The sequence below is a fragment of the Parus major genome, chromosome 1A (genome assembly GCF_001522545.3).
Source record: "Parus major isolate Abel chromosome 1A, Parus_major1.1, whole genome shotgun sequence".
Classification (NCBI taxonomy): Eukaryota; Metazoa; Chordata; class Aves; order Passeriformes; family Paridae; genus Parus; species Parus major.
In genome coordinates, this window is record NC_031773.1 from 6000578 (window position 1) to 6020345 (window position 19768).

A 19768-nucleotide genomic window follows, 5' to 3' on the forward strand; every position below is an offset into this window, starting at 1 on the left:
ACTTTCCTATTCTCATGTCACCACACAAAGCACTAGGATTAGATATGCAGGAAAACTGGATCACCCTCAAATCAGGCCTCTTACACCCAAAGCAAACACAGAAACACATGCTTCTATGACCCTGCCTATTATGAGACAAACAAAGTTATTAAGTCCCACAAACACTAATGTAAGCAAAGAAATTTGAAGAATCAACCCCAGTACTAGACCTCGAGACCACTCAGGATTTGGGCGTTATTTCCCAGGAAACTAGGTCATACCAGGTGGCCAGCCACCACTCCCACTGCAAACAAAATAAGTCTTTGGAAGAGCCTGGTGAAACAGTTTCAAAACACCCAACAAGACAAGCTGCAGAAGCCAAAGTTACACACTTTCATGCCACGCGGTGCCAGCTAAATCACTAGGGAAAGGACAAATGAGCAACTGTTCAATAAAAGTATATATTAATGGGGTCACATAATTAAAAAAGTAATAATAGACGTGCAACAACTTCTCCCAGTTCTTGGAAATATCCCAGGCCAAGACCACGCTTTAGCCCCAAAGGGAAATACTTTACAAAGTTAGATCATTAGAGAACACAGATACATAAAATAAACTTTTATGCAGTCTTAATTACAGAAGCCACTAGTGCAACAACCAGACTTGGGATATAATCGTATTAACAGTAACACAAGTCTGCAAAGTTACTTGTTAAGTCAACTTTTTCTCTGTGAATAAATTGCAAGGGATATTATTTCTGGGACAGAATAAATTCTTGAAATTAGTGAGTAACTTATGCATCGCTCCCCTGCTCCAAGAACACATTATTTATTTTTACCATGACACAGCGAAGTTATTAATCTGCTGCCTTCCATTTCAACAAAGCGAAATGCTGTAAAATGCACAGACACCTGCATTACAGTACATTTCAGTTCCACTTTATATCAGTCATAAACATCTCTGTTTTGGACATCTCTTCAAAACAAATGCTCCAAGCACACTGCGTATAGCATGCAATTTTATGAAACTATAAAAGTTCTTCACTGTTAATTACACAGACAAATGTCTCATCACACATTTGATTACCAGGATAATATAATTAGTTTTCTGCATTAACCTTTCAAACACAGAGCCTGAATTTCAAGTTGAAAGCATTGTAAAAACACTCAGTCTGGAAGTATACTATATATCCACTTTTTTGTGATGGTAATAAAATATTAAGACTGAATACACTATGGTGTATGCAAAATATCGTTTTTTTAATACAGTGTAAGTTTAATCATCACTTTCCACAAGACACAGGTGTACATAGTCCCTTCAAGAGCTTGTAATACCAAGTCTGGACTAGCAGCTCTGTGGATTTACTGGAAAAACTGAAGTCAGGTCTGTTTTAAATCTCACCCATGTTTGAGGTTTAAGCATTTCACTCTGGGCTGCCTCCTCCTTCTCAGGCTGAGCAGTCTCTCCTGGTACCAGATAACAAAGCCCTTTCCTTCAAAACAAAAGACATGCCAGTCCTCATCCACAAAATATAGTAGTGATATTCCACGTTCCCCTGCAATTTTGTAAAGACTGTGGTTAGCATGTCCTTCATCTAGAAAGATGTGACTTCTTGTTCATCATCTTATCAGAACAAAGGACTGGGGGAGAGGACACGCCACCACATCTCCCACTCCCAACACTGCACTACATGAGAAAACTTCCCAAGCTCTATTCAGATAGCAGTTGGACTCTACACCACTGCAACCATCAGAGGTCATGTCCAGTACCATGTTCCTTTAACTACACTGAAGCTTCCTCCAATTTTCAGCCTATATTTACACAAAACTGTATCTTGCCCATCTGTGCTGGTGCAAAAAAGACCATCTAGGTTCATCAGATCTTTCTTGACATTTCATCCTTAATTTATCTGTACGTTAAACAAACTGGATTCTTCTGATTTACTCATTTACCCTAGCAGCTCCCCTCTTCTCAACAGCAGTTTTGAGTTAACCATGCTCAGCTGTGCAACAAAGGCATTTCCACATTCCTGATAAAGTTTCACTCATTTACAGACTGCCACTAAAATTTTACCTTCCCTAAAGGTAATAGTTTCAATGCTGAATCATACTATCCATTCCATCCTAAAAGCTTCATCACTTAGGTTTCAACTGCTGATGCTATGGATCACTTAAACTGGAGAACAAACTTGACTCTAAATCAACAAGTTGGAATAAACATCCTTCTGTAATAAATTTTGGCATAAAGCAGTGAAATCAAGTGAAGCAGCAATTATACCCTGACTATACCTGATAAGGAAGATCCTTGATAGGCTTCACATTGTTAAAGGTTAAATTCTGACTGACTCTTGAAATAGGTGAACTTAAGGCACTTAAATGTCAGAGCACCTTCAGTCACAATGAAAAGCTGGACATACTAAAAAAAAACAAACAAACAAACCTAAGGACAACACAACCAAGCCAAAATCAAGATCAGTTGGTCTGACTCACAGCACAAATGTCAAAGCACAGACTTCTGCACATTTTTAGAGCACCCTGGCTGATGCCTAATTCTTGCCAAAGCTTTATCATGACTTAGAGTTGGAAAAAAAAGCATTTCAAGTAAACCTCTGGTGGAGTTCACTCCATCAGGTTTATCATACTTCACCAAAAGTGCTTACAGAACACAAAATCCAAACACAAAGCACAGCAACTGCCTTTGCTTCACCCTGGAAATGGGTGTAGGGAAGAAATACTTGCTCAAAATCCTCATGGTGAAAAGGTGAGAAGGGAATTTAAGGCAGCTCCCACCTCCGTTTTAGTACATCCTCCTATCCTCTCCCATTTGCTGCTGACCTCTAGAAGAGGATGTGGCACTATGAATTTAGGAGACAAAGGCATTTCGCACACAGACTAACTTCAGGTGCTGATTCCCATATTCCAATGCTCCTTACTGGCTCCAGGTGGCAACACACACAGACTACAGAAACCTTAAATCACCATACAAAAATGTTTAGGCTCCTGGTGCTGAGAAGGAGAGGCAAGGCAAATTTCTTGCTGCAAAGTCATCTGCTTTGTCCAAAGCCCAAACAAAGTGTTCACAAGCTTGCTTTATACAGCTGAAAAAACTGGTCCCTCCTTATTTGAATTTAGCATGCCAAATCCTTGCCAAGAGGGGCTTTATCCAGGTGAGGTCCTGGATGCAACTGGAAGGGGATCAAAGCATGCAAGGAAGAAGCACTCTGCAGCTGAGACGTTATACAGGATAAAAAGCACATGAGAAAGGTAAAGGTGCACTGATAGCCAGCCACTGATATGCTGTAATACATATCATGCTGCAGACTCTATATTACTTCTCTATTTTCTTTACACATTTTTAACTGTTGATTTAATTTAATTTTGCCATGGCAGGATTAGCAGGCAAGCTCCAGAGGTGAAAGGACATTACATTAAGACAGCACATTAATCCTCTATCCCACCCAAGGCAGAAGCAAAACCAAACAAATAGCAGCTTCCTGGAAATTGAATTTCTGTTATCCAGATGTCAAAGATGTAATACCCCAATTACACAAACTATTGCCAGTGAAGCATGCCAGGGAATATGCAATGTAAATGGGGTGAGCACAGAGCTGCAAAACTGCAGAGTCAGCATCTGGCTCTCTGAGTGAGTGATAATTAGCACTGTGTGTAGACACTAATAAACATTTATGTCTGAAATTACAACTTTTAGCAGTGTTAATAAAGGATATATTGGCAATTCATAGAATAAAAGGGTCTTGAAAAGAACGTCATATTAAACAATGGCAGGCGCTTTCTGTGCTTGCACAGAGGTTTTTTCTCCCTAATTGCAAATGGCCACGCAATGTTGCTTGAAAATTAATCAACACAAGCACATACCTAAAAAAGCTGGTTGTGTTTCTTTGGTCTCCCCATTAACATCACTGCTGTAGTCAGAGATCTTATATATCTCATGATGGTAATCTGGAATGAAAAACGATAAAAAAAATTAGAACTGAAGTGATCTGGAAAAAATGAACACTGAACACATTGCTACAGTTTTACTACACAATTTATCAATATATATGCAGTTTATTTCATGTACATCAAATTAACCACAGAAAATGTGCTCTGTATCAGCACCTCCTAAAAAACCTTTGCTCACACTGGAGAGACTCAGCTCAAATCTTTCACAGATTTTAGGGAATAGCTATGCCTGCCCTAAATTACTGTGTTCATTTTCACAGCAAATTATCCCACCAGATGCCAATTATCTGGCTTCTTGCTTTACAGAAGGAAAACAGATTTTATAATGAAAACTTAGCCTTCCAAGAGACCAAGGAAAACTTTCAAACTTCACCTCAGTAAGGAATCAGCAATGTACATCTGGGCTGTATTGCTCAGCTGTCCTGACTCATACTGATGTCACTGGCCTCCCAGTTCTGAAGAAAGCAGGATCAGAGACACCTTAGGATATTCACCTATAGAAATTAATGCCTGTGATGTCCTGAAGAATTAGCATTGGTATCTCATATACAGAGATGTTACAAGATATTAAAAATAATAAAAAAAAAAATCACCACTGAGTTTCTATTTTAAATAAAATAATATTTTGCTGTGAAGGTCTCTGTTTTAACCCTAGGGAGGTGTTCACTAAAACCAGAGCTTTGTTTACACATGTGCACAGAGGGAATAGTAAGTCCAAGGGGAAAAAAGTGTCTAAAGGCAGCTCTCCTGGATGCTGTTTCTGACTCTGATACTGGCACACACTCTGTCCTTTGGCAAATCACTCAAGACTGAACAATATATTCAGTGTCTTGAAAGAGCCACCTCCCTACCTCACTCCTTCAGTGCCCTCCTCCCAGTTCCCAACACTCTCAGCTACTCCCTCCATAAACTGGTTTTGTTTACCTGCCTCACAAAAAGCGAGGCAGAGAGAGATTAACTCATCGAAGGGACTTTGGGGGATTCACTTAAAAGGTGTAACACAAGTGGAGGGCGGCATAAGCGGCTCCTTCTCCCACAAGCAGCACATCTGACCAAACAGCCACAGGACTGGAAAAGTTTCCTGGAAGTCACGTTTTGTTACATGCTGTTTATTTGTACACCACAACTGTCTCGAAGACACAAGAGGAGGAACAACCCAGTATGTCAACTAAAATCGAGCCTAACACAGCAATGCAATAGAATAAAAAGGGCCTGGAAAGAAAATGAGGGTAAAATAACCACACCACAGAACTGAAGAGGTCAGCGATGAGGTGCTACACAAAGGGTTCCTCTGCTTCCTGAGCACACCCAGCCACTGAAATGGGTAAAGGTGAAGTTTGAGATATGACATCGAGGAAGTAACAGCTTCTTTCATAAGACTAAACTGGCAGGAGTTATGCTGCCTTCCATGATCTTCCATGATGACTAGCTGTCCTGTTGAACAGAGGGTGTAATGAAGTGGCTTGGTGGGTACCTGATGGCCAGTCAGGGTCTACTTGCCACACTCTGCACCTTCGTCCTCTCAAGGACATTCCAGGATCTGTGTGAGCAAGTACATGGAAGCTAGGACTTAAATGACTTATGGACTCATGGTCCTTAGATACACAGATTACACATGCCTTCTTCTCTAGCACTTCCCTGTACATCCAGCTGGTCACAACATTCTGGTCTGCAGCTGCTGCCTTGAAGTCATCACATTTCAGCCCAGAAGTGGCTGTGTTTTAGCACAGGAATGGACTTTCTCTTGATTTGATCGTTACTGGTCATTTGATAAGGTGCTCTGAAGTTATTTTTGGGACAGAATAAGCATTGTATGGGCACACATCAATAGCAGATGATGTGTTACCAACCAATTCATACAGCATAGACTTTTCTCTTTGGTTTCCTCCTTTTGCCTTGGATGTCACAGTCCAGGAACTGGAAAACCATATCAATTTCCCAACAGTAAACACTACACTGTGACATTACAGAATAACTCCTGCAAGAGGCAAAGGCCAATTACAAGAGACAACTATTTGTATGTAATTATCTTGCTAATCAACTGTGATAGAAAAGAGTATGAGAGTGCAGACTCACATACAAAACGTGGTTTTTATCTCCTCCATTCTCAAAGTACAAAGACATCATTTTCTCTCTAGGATATGCTTTTAATGTAGCTTTCTATTTGACTTTCTACATTCAAAAAGAGACCCCAGATAAAATATTATTAATAATATACCATCATAACTGGATTTACCTATTAAAATAAAGTTAAATAGATTGTCTCATACACTGAGGCTTATTTAAACCTGTAAGAAGTGGCAACTGAGACTGGTAAAATAGTCACCTATTTCTAGCACATACTCTTTTAAGAGGTCCATTAAGACAAAAAGAAACAAAGCAAAATTTCAGTTTTGTTTTTCCACATTTTGCTTTCACCACCTCCATGCTCCAGCCCAGTCGTGCACTAACTCTGCCTCCAAGTAGGGAACATGTTCAGTACCAAAACCCCACAAACCAAACCTGTTCTCTGTAAAAATTACACCCTTGATAGGTTTGCTAATAGATACAGACCTCCAATGCATTTCAGACACGTCTGGCAAGTTCCTACCCCTCTAGTTTTAATAGGGACCATGTGTGATGCCCCAGTCCCCCCTACCACAATTCAGCGGTCATTATTTACTATTCCCACCAAGTGAGTTTATTTCCATCTTTGAATTGCTTTGCTTCAAACATAATTTTGAAGACCAATCCTCAGACAGACACTCGTGTGTGTGTCCCCCTTTTCAGCAGTGTGACATTACACCCAAGCAGTCACCTGCCTTGAACTTGGCATGCAGGACACACACAGCGTTTCATGGAGATATTCCCGTCCAATACTTGGGAACACAAAAGGAGAAACGATCTCGAGTCAAATCCATCAGGGCAAAAACATCTCATCGGCCGGAGAAGGGATAAATCCCCAACCAAAATAAATCCCTAGGGGTGGGAAGTCCACCTGTTAAAATGCCTACCAGCGGCTGGATCTTTTTTCCCCTTCAATTAAAGAAAACAACAACAACAAGACTGAAACACAGAGCTGTGCTTCTTGCCCGACATGAATTCAAATATTTCTCCCCTCACTATCTCTTTTAAAATATCCTCTTTTCCAAAAGCAAACACACCCTGAGTGAACAAGTTACACGCCAGCGGCTCTCCCCTGCCCACGTACAATTAATTACCTGCGTGGATTTTTAATAAAGCAATCTCGATTCAGCTTTTCTTTGAAATACACGGATGTACACAGCCGAGGAGAGGAAAAAAAACACCCCAAATACAATAAATCCACAAGAGTTGAATACTAAGAAGGTCTGTCGCTGCTCAAGTGTCATTTTTTGCTAGCTTCCCGATTTTGCCTTTCCCCCCCACCCCCCGCCCAAGCAGGATTTACAACGAAACACGATCCAACTTTATTTTGTGCAAGGTCTGCTTGGAAAAAAATAACACGTCCACCTGAGGTGGTGGGGGGGGAGGCTTGAGGTGGTGGTTTTGCAACAACACGTAACACACATGCAAAAAATTATTAAAAAAAAAAAAAAAAAAAGGAAGAAAGGCAGGCATGCAATGGTTTTGGGGAGTTCAGGCAGATGATTGCGGAGTTCAATAACAGAGCCGGGAGGGAGCGGCGGCCCGGGGGCGCCGGCGTTTCATAACGCCCCGCTCCCCCCGGGGCAAAAGTCGGGGCTGCCCCCGGCCAGCGAACAAAGCCCGGCCGCCCTCGCCTTACCTTCGTTGACCAGTTTAAAGCTTTGAGATTTCCTGCTTCTCTTCCTCTGGGCGAACTCCATGGTGCGGGCAGGAAGGAGCGGGGCGGACACAGGACCGAGCTCCGTCCCTCCGATCAGCAACACACGCGGGGGTTGGGAGAGACGGCGGCTCCGGCGGCGAATAAAGGGATCCGGGACAAGTTGGCTCCGGTCTCCCCCCCGCTCCCGCCCCGAACTTTGAGGGAAAGCGGGGTGCGGCGGGGGGAGCCCCGCGGGGGCGATGCCGCCGCCTTCCCCCCCGCCGGCTGCGCGGCCGCGGCCCGGCGGCGAAGGGCGGCCCGCAATGGCTTCGCCGCCGGCGCCGGGACCCCGGTGCCACCTGCTGGGGGAAGGAAGGCGGCGGTTCCGCCGGCCGGGAGCCGCCGCCACCCCGGGGCCGGCCCGCCGCCACTCGGCCCCGCCACGGGCTGAGGGCGAGGGGCTGAGGGGCAGCGCCATTTTGTGTCCCCCTCCCGCCGCGCGCCTTACACACGGGCACCGGCGCTGCCCGCTCAGCCCCGCGGTGCTGCCCGCGGCTCCCCTCAGGGGCTGAGCGGGGGAACTCCTCGTGTTTAGCGGGACTGGGCCAGGGCCGGCGGGGAGGGGGTTGAAGTTGAGGTGCGGAAGTGGGTAAACCTCAGGAACTGCTGGCAACACCTGTTTGTTGCCGTGTTTTACAGGGATTATCGCAGCTATGTGTCCGCTGGTGTCATGGACCGAGGCCTGGAGAAGAGCGCCGAGCCGCCAGCTGGGCTGAGGGATGTTGAGCTCTGCCAAACCTGGATCGCCTTAGCAAGAGGAAGAGAGTCCCTCAGCCAAAAACTGGATCGCCTTAGCAAGAGGATGAGAGTCACGGCTCTCCAGAGGAGCGAGATTTAGGGCGTCTGGCAACCCTCCCGACGGTCACCGTGAGGTCATTGCAGCCATACGGCTGGCCCAAGCACAGCTGAAATTAGTGCTTTGATTTATTCACCACTTGACGCCTTCAGCCACACTTCCAGTTCGCTCAGTGTGCTAAATTCACCGAGGGTGGAGTGGTTTTTTTTACAGCCGAGAGTGCTTTTGCCTGTTGCCTGTAGAGAAAGGACCCAGGCGTTTACAGTTATGACTACTGATAACTGCAAACACAGCTCCGATCATCATCTTGTGTTTTACGTGTAGTCAGACTGTGTTGTGACAAGGAGAAGACTATGTGATACTTGCATACGCCTACTTGAACAGATGCAAATGCAGATCTTGCCTTGGTCTCCTCAGAGTACCCAGGAGAATCCCGTTAGCTCCAGTAATATTGACCGACCCTATCACTCAGAATAATGACATAAAATGAGCAGGAGGGAAGCAAATTGAATACTAACAGTAGTGATTCATATCCTGTGTGCATAGGCATAGTCAGACCTGAATTCTTTGGTGCAAGGTGCCATCCAGACACCACACAGAGTACATATGGCTCTGAAAAGTAAAATCGGGAAATAGCCTTAATGGTGAAGCAACATCAGAAAATATGCCTAATGGTAAAATTTATTATCTGCTGGAGAATTAAATTCACAGGGGAGGTTACCCTCACAGATTGGGTAGGGGTGTAATTTTCTATTAAATTTTCAAGTGGAAAATCCCAGAGGCAATCAATATGCTACTTTTGGAATTTTCCTAAACTTCTCTGTAGGACTTTGTGAAAGGAAACTGGGCTAATGTACTATTTAAAATCCTGCATTATGTATTTTTGGGAGGATGCTGAAGCAGCAAAGGTAGATGGATGTCATATGCTGTTTCCTGGATTTTGTGGGTCCAATTAATCTCTTGTACAGTGCAATGAAGTTGGGTCTGAAACAGCAGGAGTGTGCCTGAATTTTTCCAACAAAAAGAGTATTTTATCTTTTTTTTTTTTTTTTTCCCCTCCCCAGTTTGCTGATTCCTGTCTGCTAACTAACTTTATTTACAGGACTTAGAGCATTGCTGAAACTGTTGTGTTTGACTCTCATCCTTCCTGGGACAATAGGAGAATTTTTATAAAGCATAAGGCCCTCATTTACAGTTCAGCTCACATGATGAGCTTTATCCTACATTTGCTAAAGGAATCTGCTACAAAAATCTTTTCTGTTTTCCTATGTTACTCAATTTTGTGGAACATTTTGGGGTATAATTAATGAAAAAGTGATGGCAGTGTTTTATCAGCTGCTCTCTTACTGGTTTTAGTTCTTTCTACCCTGTGCTGATATTTTGCTTAAAGGGACACTCGTGGTTTTAAATGACATTACAGTCTGGGAAATGCAGTTTCCAGTAATATTTTACAAAGGTTAGCACATCCCCTTTTTCACTGATATTTCTCATATTCCTTTTTAGTCAATTAGAGAGATCCATCCTTTTCATGCAGAATAACCCTGATCCTGCAAGCTAACCTAATTGTGGTCACTCAGATGAATAAATCTTGCAGCTTTCATTTCTGATAGTATGAGCCAGTGTGGATACCACGGCCCCGATCCTGCCATCTGATCTGCATAAAAGTGAATTAGAAACTAGGACAAGGTGACTTTAGGTCAAAGTCTTGTAGTTATCCACACAACACGTAGGAGGATCCGGTAGCTGGAAACAGCTTTCTGTCCTGCACTGCTGGTGTTTCTCAGCTGGGACTTAGAAAAAACCACACAAACTGAAAGGCACACAAAGGTACAGGGAGCTGTGAGCCTGTTGTTGGGCATTTTGGGGTGGGCATCCTAAAACTGGACTGGGATCATCTGCTCGTTTGTCACAGGCCACCATTGCATTATTCCAGCTGGAGAAATGAAGAGATGAAAGTCCTCTTTATCCCCATTAGAATGGCTGCCTTGTGTCACTCTAGATAGTCACTGGCTGCATTGCTGTGGCAGCCAAGTGACTTAGGATAAAGTGCACACTGGCTCTGAGGGGCAGATAGCTTTTAATTTCATCTTTTATTTCAGTTTCTGTCTTGGTATCATATTGTTATTATTACATATTAAGAACCCATAGGTGCTTTTTTTTTTCTTGGTGAAACTATGAAAAATTCTGAGCATCTTGTCTCTATTCATGAATGGTTTTAAAGCATTTCCTCAAACCATTAACTGAGTAATGTTTTTTTTCCAAAATGCCATGAAATTAGCCAACTAAATAAGGGCTTTATCTTTCAACATCTCCCAAGTCAGTATGATCATCCCTGATTATTTCTTAGTTAACATTTTATTATGCTTCAAGTCACTTTCTAACTGACAGTAATTTTCCCAACTATTTTCTGCTGTATAAAATACCTTTTTTTCATTTTAGATCATGAGCTAGCTGATTAAATATAATTAATCTAGTAATATTTCAGTATTAATAGAAGCAGTACTCTTCACACAGGATGTCCCAGGCTTTTTCTTTGTTTCCAGGTATGTCCAGTTCATTATAATTTTTTATTCAGAAGAAGGATGGTATAGGACAAAGATGACTAAAGAGTCCTAGAGCAGAGGAGAATTAAATAAGTGTACTGAGAACCCCTTCAGCTTTTCATTTGGAAAAAATATACTGGAGAAAGTCGCATAAACTCAGTGATTTGATCTGAGGCTTGAAGTCTAATGTCAAGGAATTCATATGAGGCCACGTGAAGTGGGAAGAGGCTACTGACTGTCATATTAATAGCACAATGATTACCACTCATCTTGGAGCCTGACAAGGTTCCACGTGGTATTAGGAAGCAGGGGAAGGGTGAAGAGGTAAATTGAAGATCAGGAGCTGCACAGGTGACAGGTTAATAGGTGAGCTATTTTGGCTAGTTATGTGTAATGAATGGCATTAAGGATTTTATAAACTGTAGTAGTGTTTCCAGTGGTGGTTTTATGGTCATATGACATGTGGGCAGTGCTTAGCCCCCAGGCTGACAATAGGCCATGTTGTGCAGTCTCACTACAAACCTTCCCTTTCAGGCTGGGTCATTAGAGAGGAAGGTGTCTGGAAGTCCTAAAGAATTTTGAAGTCAATAGTGCAGTTTAACTTGTTTTCCAGTCCTTAAGTTTTTACTGTACCATTTGAGTCACAGTACTTGACATTTCATGTCTCTGTCCTTACTCTGTTTTTCTTTTGGAACACAGTTTTGAAATGCCTTCTTGTCCATTCTGTTCTTGTTAATCTTCATCATATAAATTTTAAAGAAAAATTACAGGACATACCAATGTTTTCATCTGTTTGCCAGCTCAGGGAGACAAAAACATTCCAGAACTGTTTCAACAATAAAGAATATAACTGAATCTATGTACAAAGTGTTCTTTGTGTGTGAAGTCACAAACCCTCTGAATATTTCCATATCAGAATGCAAACCTCCTGAACATTTCCGTAGCAGAATGCAAACCCCCATTTGACTGTAAGGTTGGACTTTTCCCCCACCTTTGTGAATTTATGTACAGCTTGGACTAAGGTTGCAAGGAAGGGCATTGTATTCTAAGAGTCAACACTTGATGGTCATCCACTCTGACCCAATACTTGTGGGATAATTGGCTTTTAAGGTATTAAGTCTTCCCTAGGACAAACCAGTGTTTGGATTTGAATTCTTGGAGGAGTGGAGAAGAGACCAGGGTGTCTAAGCAACAGGCATGGTTGAAGGATAAAGAAGAAAAGGTCTCAACAATGCTCTTTTTTATGAAAGAGGATGTGAAGGAGTAAAAGAAATCTGCCCATATACATGGACATCCTCTGTTTCTCTGCAGCATGAAGAAACCATGAGCTGAACTAATTTTGCCCTTACAACCCAAGTGCCTCAAGGGAGCTGAGGACAATGTGAGTAGGGCTTGTTATTTTGCCTAGAAATTTGAACTTTTGTCCTATATAACGAGTAATAGTGCTTAGAAATTTTAGTCTGGAAGTGTCTTTGCATCACTACTATCTCTGCCTAAGAGGTGAAATGTAAAGGCAGGCTGCTGTCCTCAGAAAGGGCACGTTTGAGCTTTGGGTCATCCCAGAGTCAATGTCAATCATGCCAGCCCAAGTACAGCAGTCAGCAGTCCCAATTCTGATGGACGCTGCAAACACAGATTGCAGCAAGCTCAGCTCAGGGTCCAGCAGCCCAGTGAGCCCCCTGCTAGGGAGAGTTCCAAGAGGGTCATGCTGCTAATCATTCCTCCATGTTTGTGTCAGTTTGCTTCAGCCACAGCAGCTGAAGGCAGATGTAAGAGTGCAGCAATGCAATCGCTGGAGCTACGGATGGAAAATGAAACGCAGCATCAGCTGCAGGAACAAAAGCATTTAACACTCTTAGACAGCTCCTTGAGCCTGTGGGATGAAGCCCAGGCAGCAGCCATCCTCCTCTAAGTCCTGACTGAGCCTGATGTGGGGATGTTACACTGTGCTCCCCAGCCCAGCCTTTTGCCATTTCCAGCTTGCCACAGGGACCTACTCTCCATGTCTCGATTCTGCCTTGATCCTCTTCCGTTTCTTCTGCCACACATTAGTAAATGCACTTGCAGTAAAATCAATGGGAGTTTGAAAACTAAAAGTAATGTGTGCTTTGGTATGCTACTAATCCACTTATTTGGATCCTCTTACTGCTCCTCTGGGCTGCCCTGATCCTCTCTATCAGCCCACCCAGCTGCTCTGATCTGCTCTCTAAACTTCTGCCGTGGCTATATTAGCATCCCTGTCAACTCACAGGGCTGCTGCCTCGATGCCATCAATCCCCTCTCCCAATGAGAGTTTCTCTACTAAATTATAATCCCTGTAGCTCAGAATACTGATGCAAACTAAAATAAATTCATGAAAAGTTGCTGCAGTTCCTACTAAGATGTTCTATATTCCTAAATGTTTTCCAACAGTACTTACATTTCAGGCTGGTAAAATAGCTTCAGACACATTCATAACCACCTGCCTGCTTTTCAGTTCTAAAAAATAAAATTTCATTGCAAGGTACAATGGAGTTCAAAATCTACTCACACATGCACTTTTTAAAGAGAGATTATGTGAATTTTAAATCTCTGTCAGGCTGGAGACTGCCAACATCTGAAAATAGTGCTTTTATTCAGCAGTAAGATACACACAGCAGCATTTTCATTAATGTGACCCCCCCTTGATTTACCTTCAGAGGTGTAGATACTGAAGACTCCATCACCCATTCAATCCCTGACCTCTCTGCTGAGGCAGCCAGCGCACCTGCATGGGCATTTTCTCTGAGATGGACACATCCTGCAGGGATCAAACTGACAACATAGAACTATGATCATTTAGTAGTAACTTTGAGAGATTTCTTGCCTGCGTTGAATAGAAGCTAATGAACTCAGAAGTACAATACTTTATGCTCAACCATTTATCTTCTGTATGCATTAAAGTGGAAGAAAAATAGATGTTTTTGTGTGCTTTTATACCATTCAACAAGATCTATTTGGTGTTTGGCTGGTGGTGTCTGTTAATACAGCTAAAATGTCTCAAACCCAAGGGATGTTAAGTGTAGACATTGCTTTGGGGAACGTTGAAGAGAGACAATTGTATGAATCTAAAACACAGTGCATGCAGTTTGACAACCCAGTCTGCATTTGCAGGGCTCAGTCCTGTAACTGCACCTTTCCTGGAAAGACTTTGTTGTTTGATTGAGTATGTGTAGTACAGACTGATACTGGGAGTAAGGATGTTCAATGCTTCACTTCATTTGCCCAGCACTGTTGGAGTGCTAGAAAGAACAGTTACAAAAATACCAACAACAGCAAAAAAACAAAACCAAAATGACAAAAAAAGGCAGCATGATCATTTTCCTCCAAGTTGTTTTGGATTCTTGAACAGCCACAAATGGCCTCTCCTGTCTAAAAAGCGCAGTCTCCCGAGTGACATCTTGGGACTGATTCATTAGAAGCTCTGATGACACAGTGCCATAAGCTGAGCTATGAATACTGTTCCTGAAACAACAGAATTTTCATCAGGTATCTCACATACCAGCCAGGTTGGCAATAAATAAGCTGTTCTTAAATGCAAAGCTTTTTTAGAAACAAGGTGTTTTTGTACCACCTCAGTTTTACATATAATAAAGCTGCTGGGATAGGAAAGACTCATGCATCCTATAGACAACCAAACAATGCTCATAAATATTCCCTTGTTAAAATCAGAGGATAATTAGCAGCCAAACAGTTATTTCAAATATGTTTCTAAAAGCCACACTAGCCTTACTAATCAGTAACATCCATATCAATGTCACTACTTTCCTAACTATTTTAACAGTGCATTACCGAGGTGTGTCCTGGCAGACAGGAGCTGCAGGGGTTGACTTACCATGAGAACTAATCAAGTGATACTTTGAAAAGCAAAACAAACCAAATTCAAATGCTACCTTCATGGTACACAGATGTTATTCACTTTGGAAGACTTATGTTTGTTAGAAATGTAGGAACCTTTTTTCTGCCATTTGTTGCCCTGTGAGCTTTCGTTGTCTTTGCAGTGGGATTTGGACACCTTTGGTGGAGTGCTACCCCCAATTTCTTCCTCAGGCTTCCCTCTAGCTGAGCCTGTGACCTCCTGGGGAGTGTGTGCTATTTGGAAAGGTGAACAAGAAAGTGAAAGCCCAGAGCTTAACCTGACTAAATGGAGGGGATGGGCCCATCTCCAAAGTCAGGACTGCAGGGAAGTGCAGTTTGCAATCCTTTGCAGAAATATTAACATGTTTGATAGAACACCTGGAGGTGCCCTGTAGATGTGACAAGCTGGAGGTACCTGTAAGCAAAGTAGATGTGGGGGCAAAGAATGGGGACTTGGGTGGGTTAATCCCACACAGCAAATTAGGGGCTGCTTTAATAAAAAAAGAAAAGACTGAGATTGGATGTAGAGCTCCTTTTGCCAGAAGTGGACATACTTAGTCATGGTGTAAAGGCAATTTTATCCAATGTCTTTTTTGGTATAGTGTTTTGAAGATGAATAAAAGGAACTATGTGCTTATCTGAAAAGGGTTTCCAAGAGTCATCTCTGCCCCTGTTACTTGAAATGAGTTCTGCAATCTTGGTCAGCTGCAAGGCATCAATTCTGCCTCCTGTGTGTGAGTAAAAACATACGCTGGCTAAACTGGGGGTTTCCTCTGTTTTAATATCAAATAGATAAGTGAAACTGGATGCCCATAAAGATATGACCTGAAAACAACTAAATGTAAATTGAATACAACCACTGAGAGCAGTCAAAATTATTCTGATCCATTTTACCACTTTGGAAAATAGATGACATCTGGGTTATTTGAGTGAAACTAGGTTATTTGAGCTGCCTTCAAAAATCTGTCTGTAGGCTGACAGTTGGCTTACAGCAGATAAAGCTGAGCAATCACTTAACCAGCTAGAAATTGGAATGAAACACCTCATGTATGTTTTAAGCTTGTATTTCTATTGCTTACAAGGCTCTTATGAATGTTCCAAGATTTTGAATAACTTCTAGATTTCCCTTTCCAGTCTTGATTTCATGTTGTGAAGAAAATTACTTCAAAGTAGCTTTGTGGTTAACTCTGTGGGGTTGTTCCAGAGGTCTGCAGAAACCTGGATCTAGGGAAAACATGGGTAATACTATTGCTTCCAGATCCAAGCTCGGTTGTTGGGAGCTCTCAAGACTCTGCAAGTGGTTTTGTGAGAGCTTAAAGGCCTGACTACAGCCCTAACAGCAGATACCGTATTTATTAATCACACAAGAGACAGAAATATACAGCCATAGTGGTACCAAACCAGCAGGACTGCCCTGAAAAGCAAAACAGGAGCAGTAGAAAACAAACAGTCAAGCTTTGGATTTATAGCAATGATCTAATTGAGTAGAGTAATGCCATGTATGATGAACTGATAATTTGAAATACAGCTTGGAAAAGCACACATTTCACCATGTTAAAAATATCTTGTATAGTGATGTCATCTAAGGGATCACTGCATGGATGAGGGACTGGCACAGGGAAAGAATTGTCTGAAGGAATTTCACAACACAGTTAAACAGTTTCCACTCTCTGAGGGCTCCTCAGAACAATGGTGACTTGGAAAAATCCTGCTGCAGTGTGGAGGAACAGTTTCCACTATGTGATCCAAGGATGAGATCTCACACTGTGAGCTTTCATGTGCACCATGAGTTTGTCCAGCAAGCGGAGCTCCAGACATCCACCCTAGAGCCAAGAAATGTGTGTGAATGGAGATAGTCAGATGTTGAGGGATCCATAACGAAGCAAGTGGGACCATAACAAATTGCCAGCATAGATATTGCCTCAGGAAGATGTTCTGAAGAACAGAGGAGCTTTGAACTGTGTCCAGTTGAAACCTGACCCAGCCTTCTCAACAATCCATGTCCCTCAGAAAATGCTGCCCTGACCTCAAGGCAAAGAGGAGTCTAACAGATTTGCCATCCTGGAGAGGAGACAGGAAGCAAGAGTGGATTTCTTCATGAGGTGTCAGTGAAAGAAAAAACATACCACCTCTTCTTATACTTTACAAGGTTTTGTAACCTCTTCAAAAAGAGAAATCTCAAATGGATGGATGACACGAAAGATTTTTTTTCTCTCTTTCCTTCTTTGGGGAGATATTGGTGAATGTCCTCAGAAAAACAGAATAACTGTGTACCTGCATGCATATGGTTTGGGAGATGTAGTACTCTGTAGATTGCCACTTCTTGTCCATAGGACAAGACAATCTCTTGATCACAGAGGGGATTTACATTACAGGATGCTTTGATTTGGAGGCAAGTGAGCACAGAACCACACATACTGGAAAAAAGAGCAATTGTGGAAGGTTGAGTCATCAGTCAACTTCTATTCAGCTTTTAGAGGTACAGCATTACTTTCCAACTTTGCCAAAGTTGTTTCACCAACATAAACTAATCATCTGCTTTCTTGTGCCTTTTACCACTCCCTGACACCTTATTTATTTTTTTTTAAAACTGGGAGATCTTTGGTCTAAGGGTCACCTGACAGTAACTGAATCTTTCTCACAAATACTGTGTGTGAGTTGGCTTTCCTCCTTCCTTTTGTACTGTCTCTAATTGAGATATAATATCTGTCATGGTTTAAACCCAGATGGTGCACAGGCTCTCTCTCATTCTCCTCCAGCTACAGAGGGATGTGGGAGACAATTGGAAAAGTGAAAGTGAGAAGACTTCTGGATTGAAAGACAGTTCAATGGGACAGAAAAGGAAGAAAATAACAACAACAACAACAACAACAATAATAATAATAATAATAACAATAACAACATAATATACAAATCAAGTGATGCACAATGCAATTGCTCACCACCTGCTCACCACAGCCCCCAACCAACTTTCCCCCCAGATTATATACTGAGTGTGATGCCATACAATATGGAATATCTTTCTGGTCAGCTGGGTCAGCTGTCCTGACTGCCTTATGTTCCCCAGTCTTATTGCTGGCAGGTTATGAGAAGCTGAAAAGGCCTTGACTTTGTATAAACTTTGGTTAGCAACAACTAAAACATCAGTGTGTTATCAGTTATTCTCATACTTGATCCAAACCGCAGAACTGCACTAGGTAGTAGGAAGAAAATTACCTGTATCCCTGCCAAAACCAGGCCAGTGTCAGACTGGAGCAGGAAATGAAGCAAGGTGTAAGGTTATGTGTACTTTAGAGTAAATTGAGGGGGCAGCTGGCACTCTGACATAAGCATCTGGATTCACTTACCATAAAGTCCACTACAGAGTATTCCTACAGCCTCCTGACTTATGCCCTTATCCAAATGTGGGCACATTCCCCCAGGATTCACACAGAGACATTCTTGGATTCTATCACCATCAGATGTGATATAATTTCCTTTTATAGAACTATGAAAAGCGTAGGAGGACTGTTCCTGCTTCTTCATTGCAAAACGATTGCATTCAAGCCTGAGGTAAAGCAGAGCATGACTTCTAAATGCAGAACCCTCCAGCCTGGAGTTAAACAACCCCTGTAAATCACTGAGCATTTTCTACATGGAAGAGTCATGGCACACAGCTCAGGTTATCTGAAGTGGGTGAAAAGCCAGTTGTGCTTACAGCTCTCCGAAACAGCTACTGGGGCTTACAATGGGGAAAGACAAGGAAGAAATCTGTGAGGACCTGAAGGTGGAAAAAAATCTGACAGGAGTTCTTAATCATTCTTCAAAGCATTTTCTGGACCCTTTGGACTTTATAGGCCACAGGGTAGAAATAGTTAGAGAAAATCAGGTAAATAAGGAAAATAAGAGATTTCTTGATGTTACTACCTGGGTCACAAATGCTGAGTGGTGGATGACAGAGGCATTTACCTCTGGTACGTGCACACTAAGGAGCTCAGTCCCTACCATCTGCCTCAGTCCTCAGGGCCTGAAGGAAGCAGATACCAGATATCACAGGCATCCCACCTTCCTACATGGCATTTGCACCCTGTGTGGCTGGCCAGTAACCAGCCTCACTCAATTATTTAGGTTGGAAAAGACCTCTAAAATCATCAAATCCAATCATTAACCCTGCCAAGTCCACCAATAACCACATCCCCATGTCCCACATCTACACATCTTTTAAATACCTCCCAGGACAGTGACTCCACCACTTCTCTGAACAGCCTGTCCCAGTGCTTGACAATACTTTTGGGGAAGAAAGTTTTCCTAATACCCGAGGCCACGATTTATCTGATATTAGCTGTCATCTGCAACCAAGGCCCATCACATGAGGCACTGCACAAACACACAGTCAGAGAGACTTTTCCCCAAAGATTTTTCAAGCTAAACAGAGAAGACAGCTGAATAAATTGCATGCAGACTCTCTTTAAAGAAGCTGTCAAACACCCCTTTGTAAAACCAGCTATACTAAATCAAGGAAAGACCTCTGTAGAAGTCATATTCCACCTCTTTTGGTACATTCCTTGATAGAAAGCATCTATATTTTGTCTCTGTCTCATAATTACTGTCATTATATTGTCTGTGTATCACTTTAAATAATCTGCTTCCAACAACAGTATGATAGTACATACACACTGAAGAAACTTCTCCTAATAGCCAATCTGAACGTCTCCTGGCACAACCTGAGGCCATCTCCTCTCCTCGTGTCACTTGTCCCTCGGGAGAAGGGACTGACACGCTCCCAACGCCTCCGCTCCTCCCAGCCGCCAGGGGACGCCGCTCGGCG

The 19768-nt window shown here is 42.5% G+C and overlaps 1 protein-coding gene across 7 annotated transcripts in view; it reads right to left on the bottom strand.

The window, feature by feature from the left end:
• The window catches only part of BEND7 (BEN domain containing 7), a 46390-nt gene extending 38394 nt beyond the window's left edge, over positions 1 to 7996 (bottom strand). For 3 of the 7 annotated variants that reach the window (XM_015628613.3, XM_015628616.3, XM_019006747.2), the window contains exons 1-2: positions 7687 to 7996; positions 3855 to 3938 (exon numbers count right to left, since the gene is read on the bottom strand). In XM_015628613.3, the coding sequence (XP_015484099.1) occupies positions 3855 to 3938; positions 7687 to 7747 (145 nt within the window). In that variant the 5' untranslated portion in view covers positions 7748 to 7996. Of the gene's footprint in view, positions 1 to 3854; positions 3939 to 7686 lie in introns of those variants that run through there. The other 4 variants (XM_015628617.3, XM_015628612.3, XM_015628615.3 and 1 more) reach the window with 2 other exon arrangements.
• Positions 7997 to 19768: the final 11772 nt, after the last annotated feature.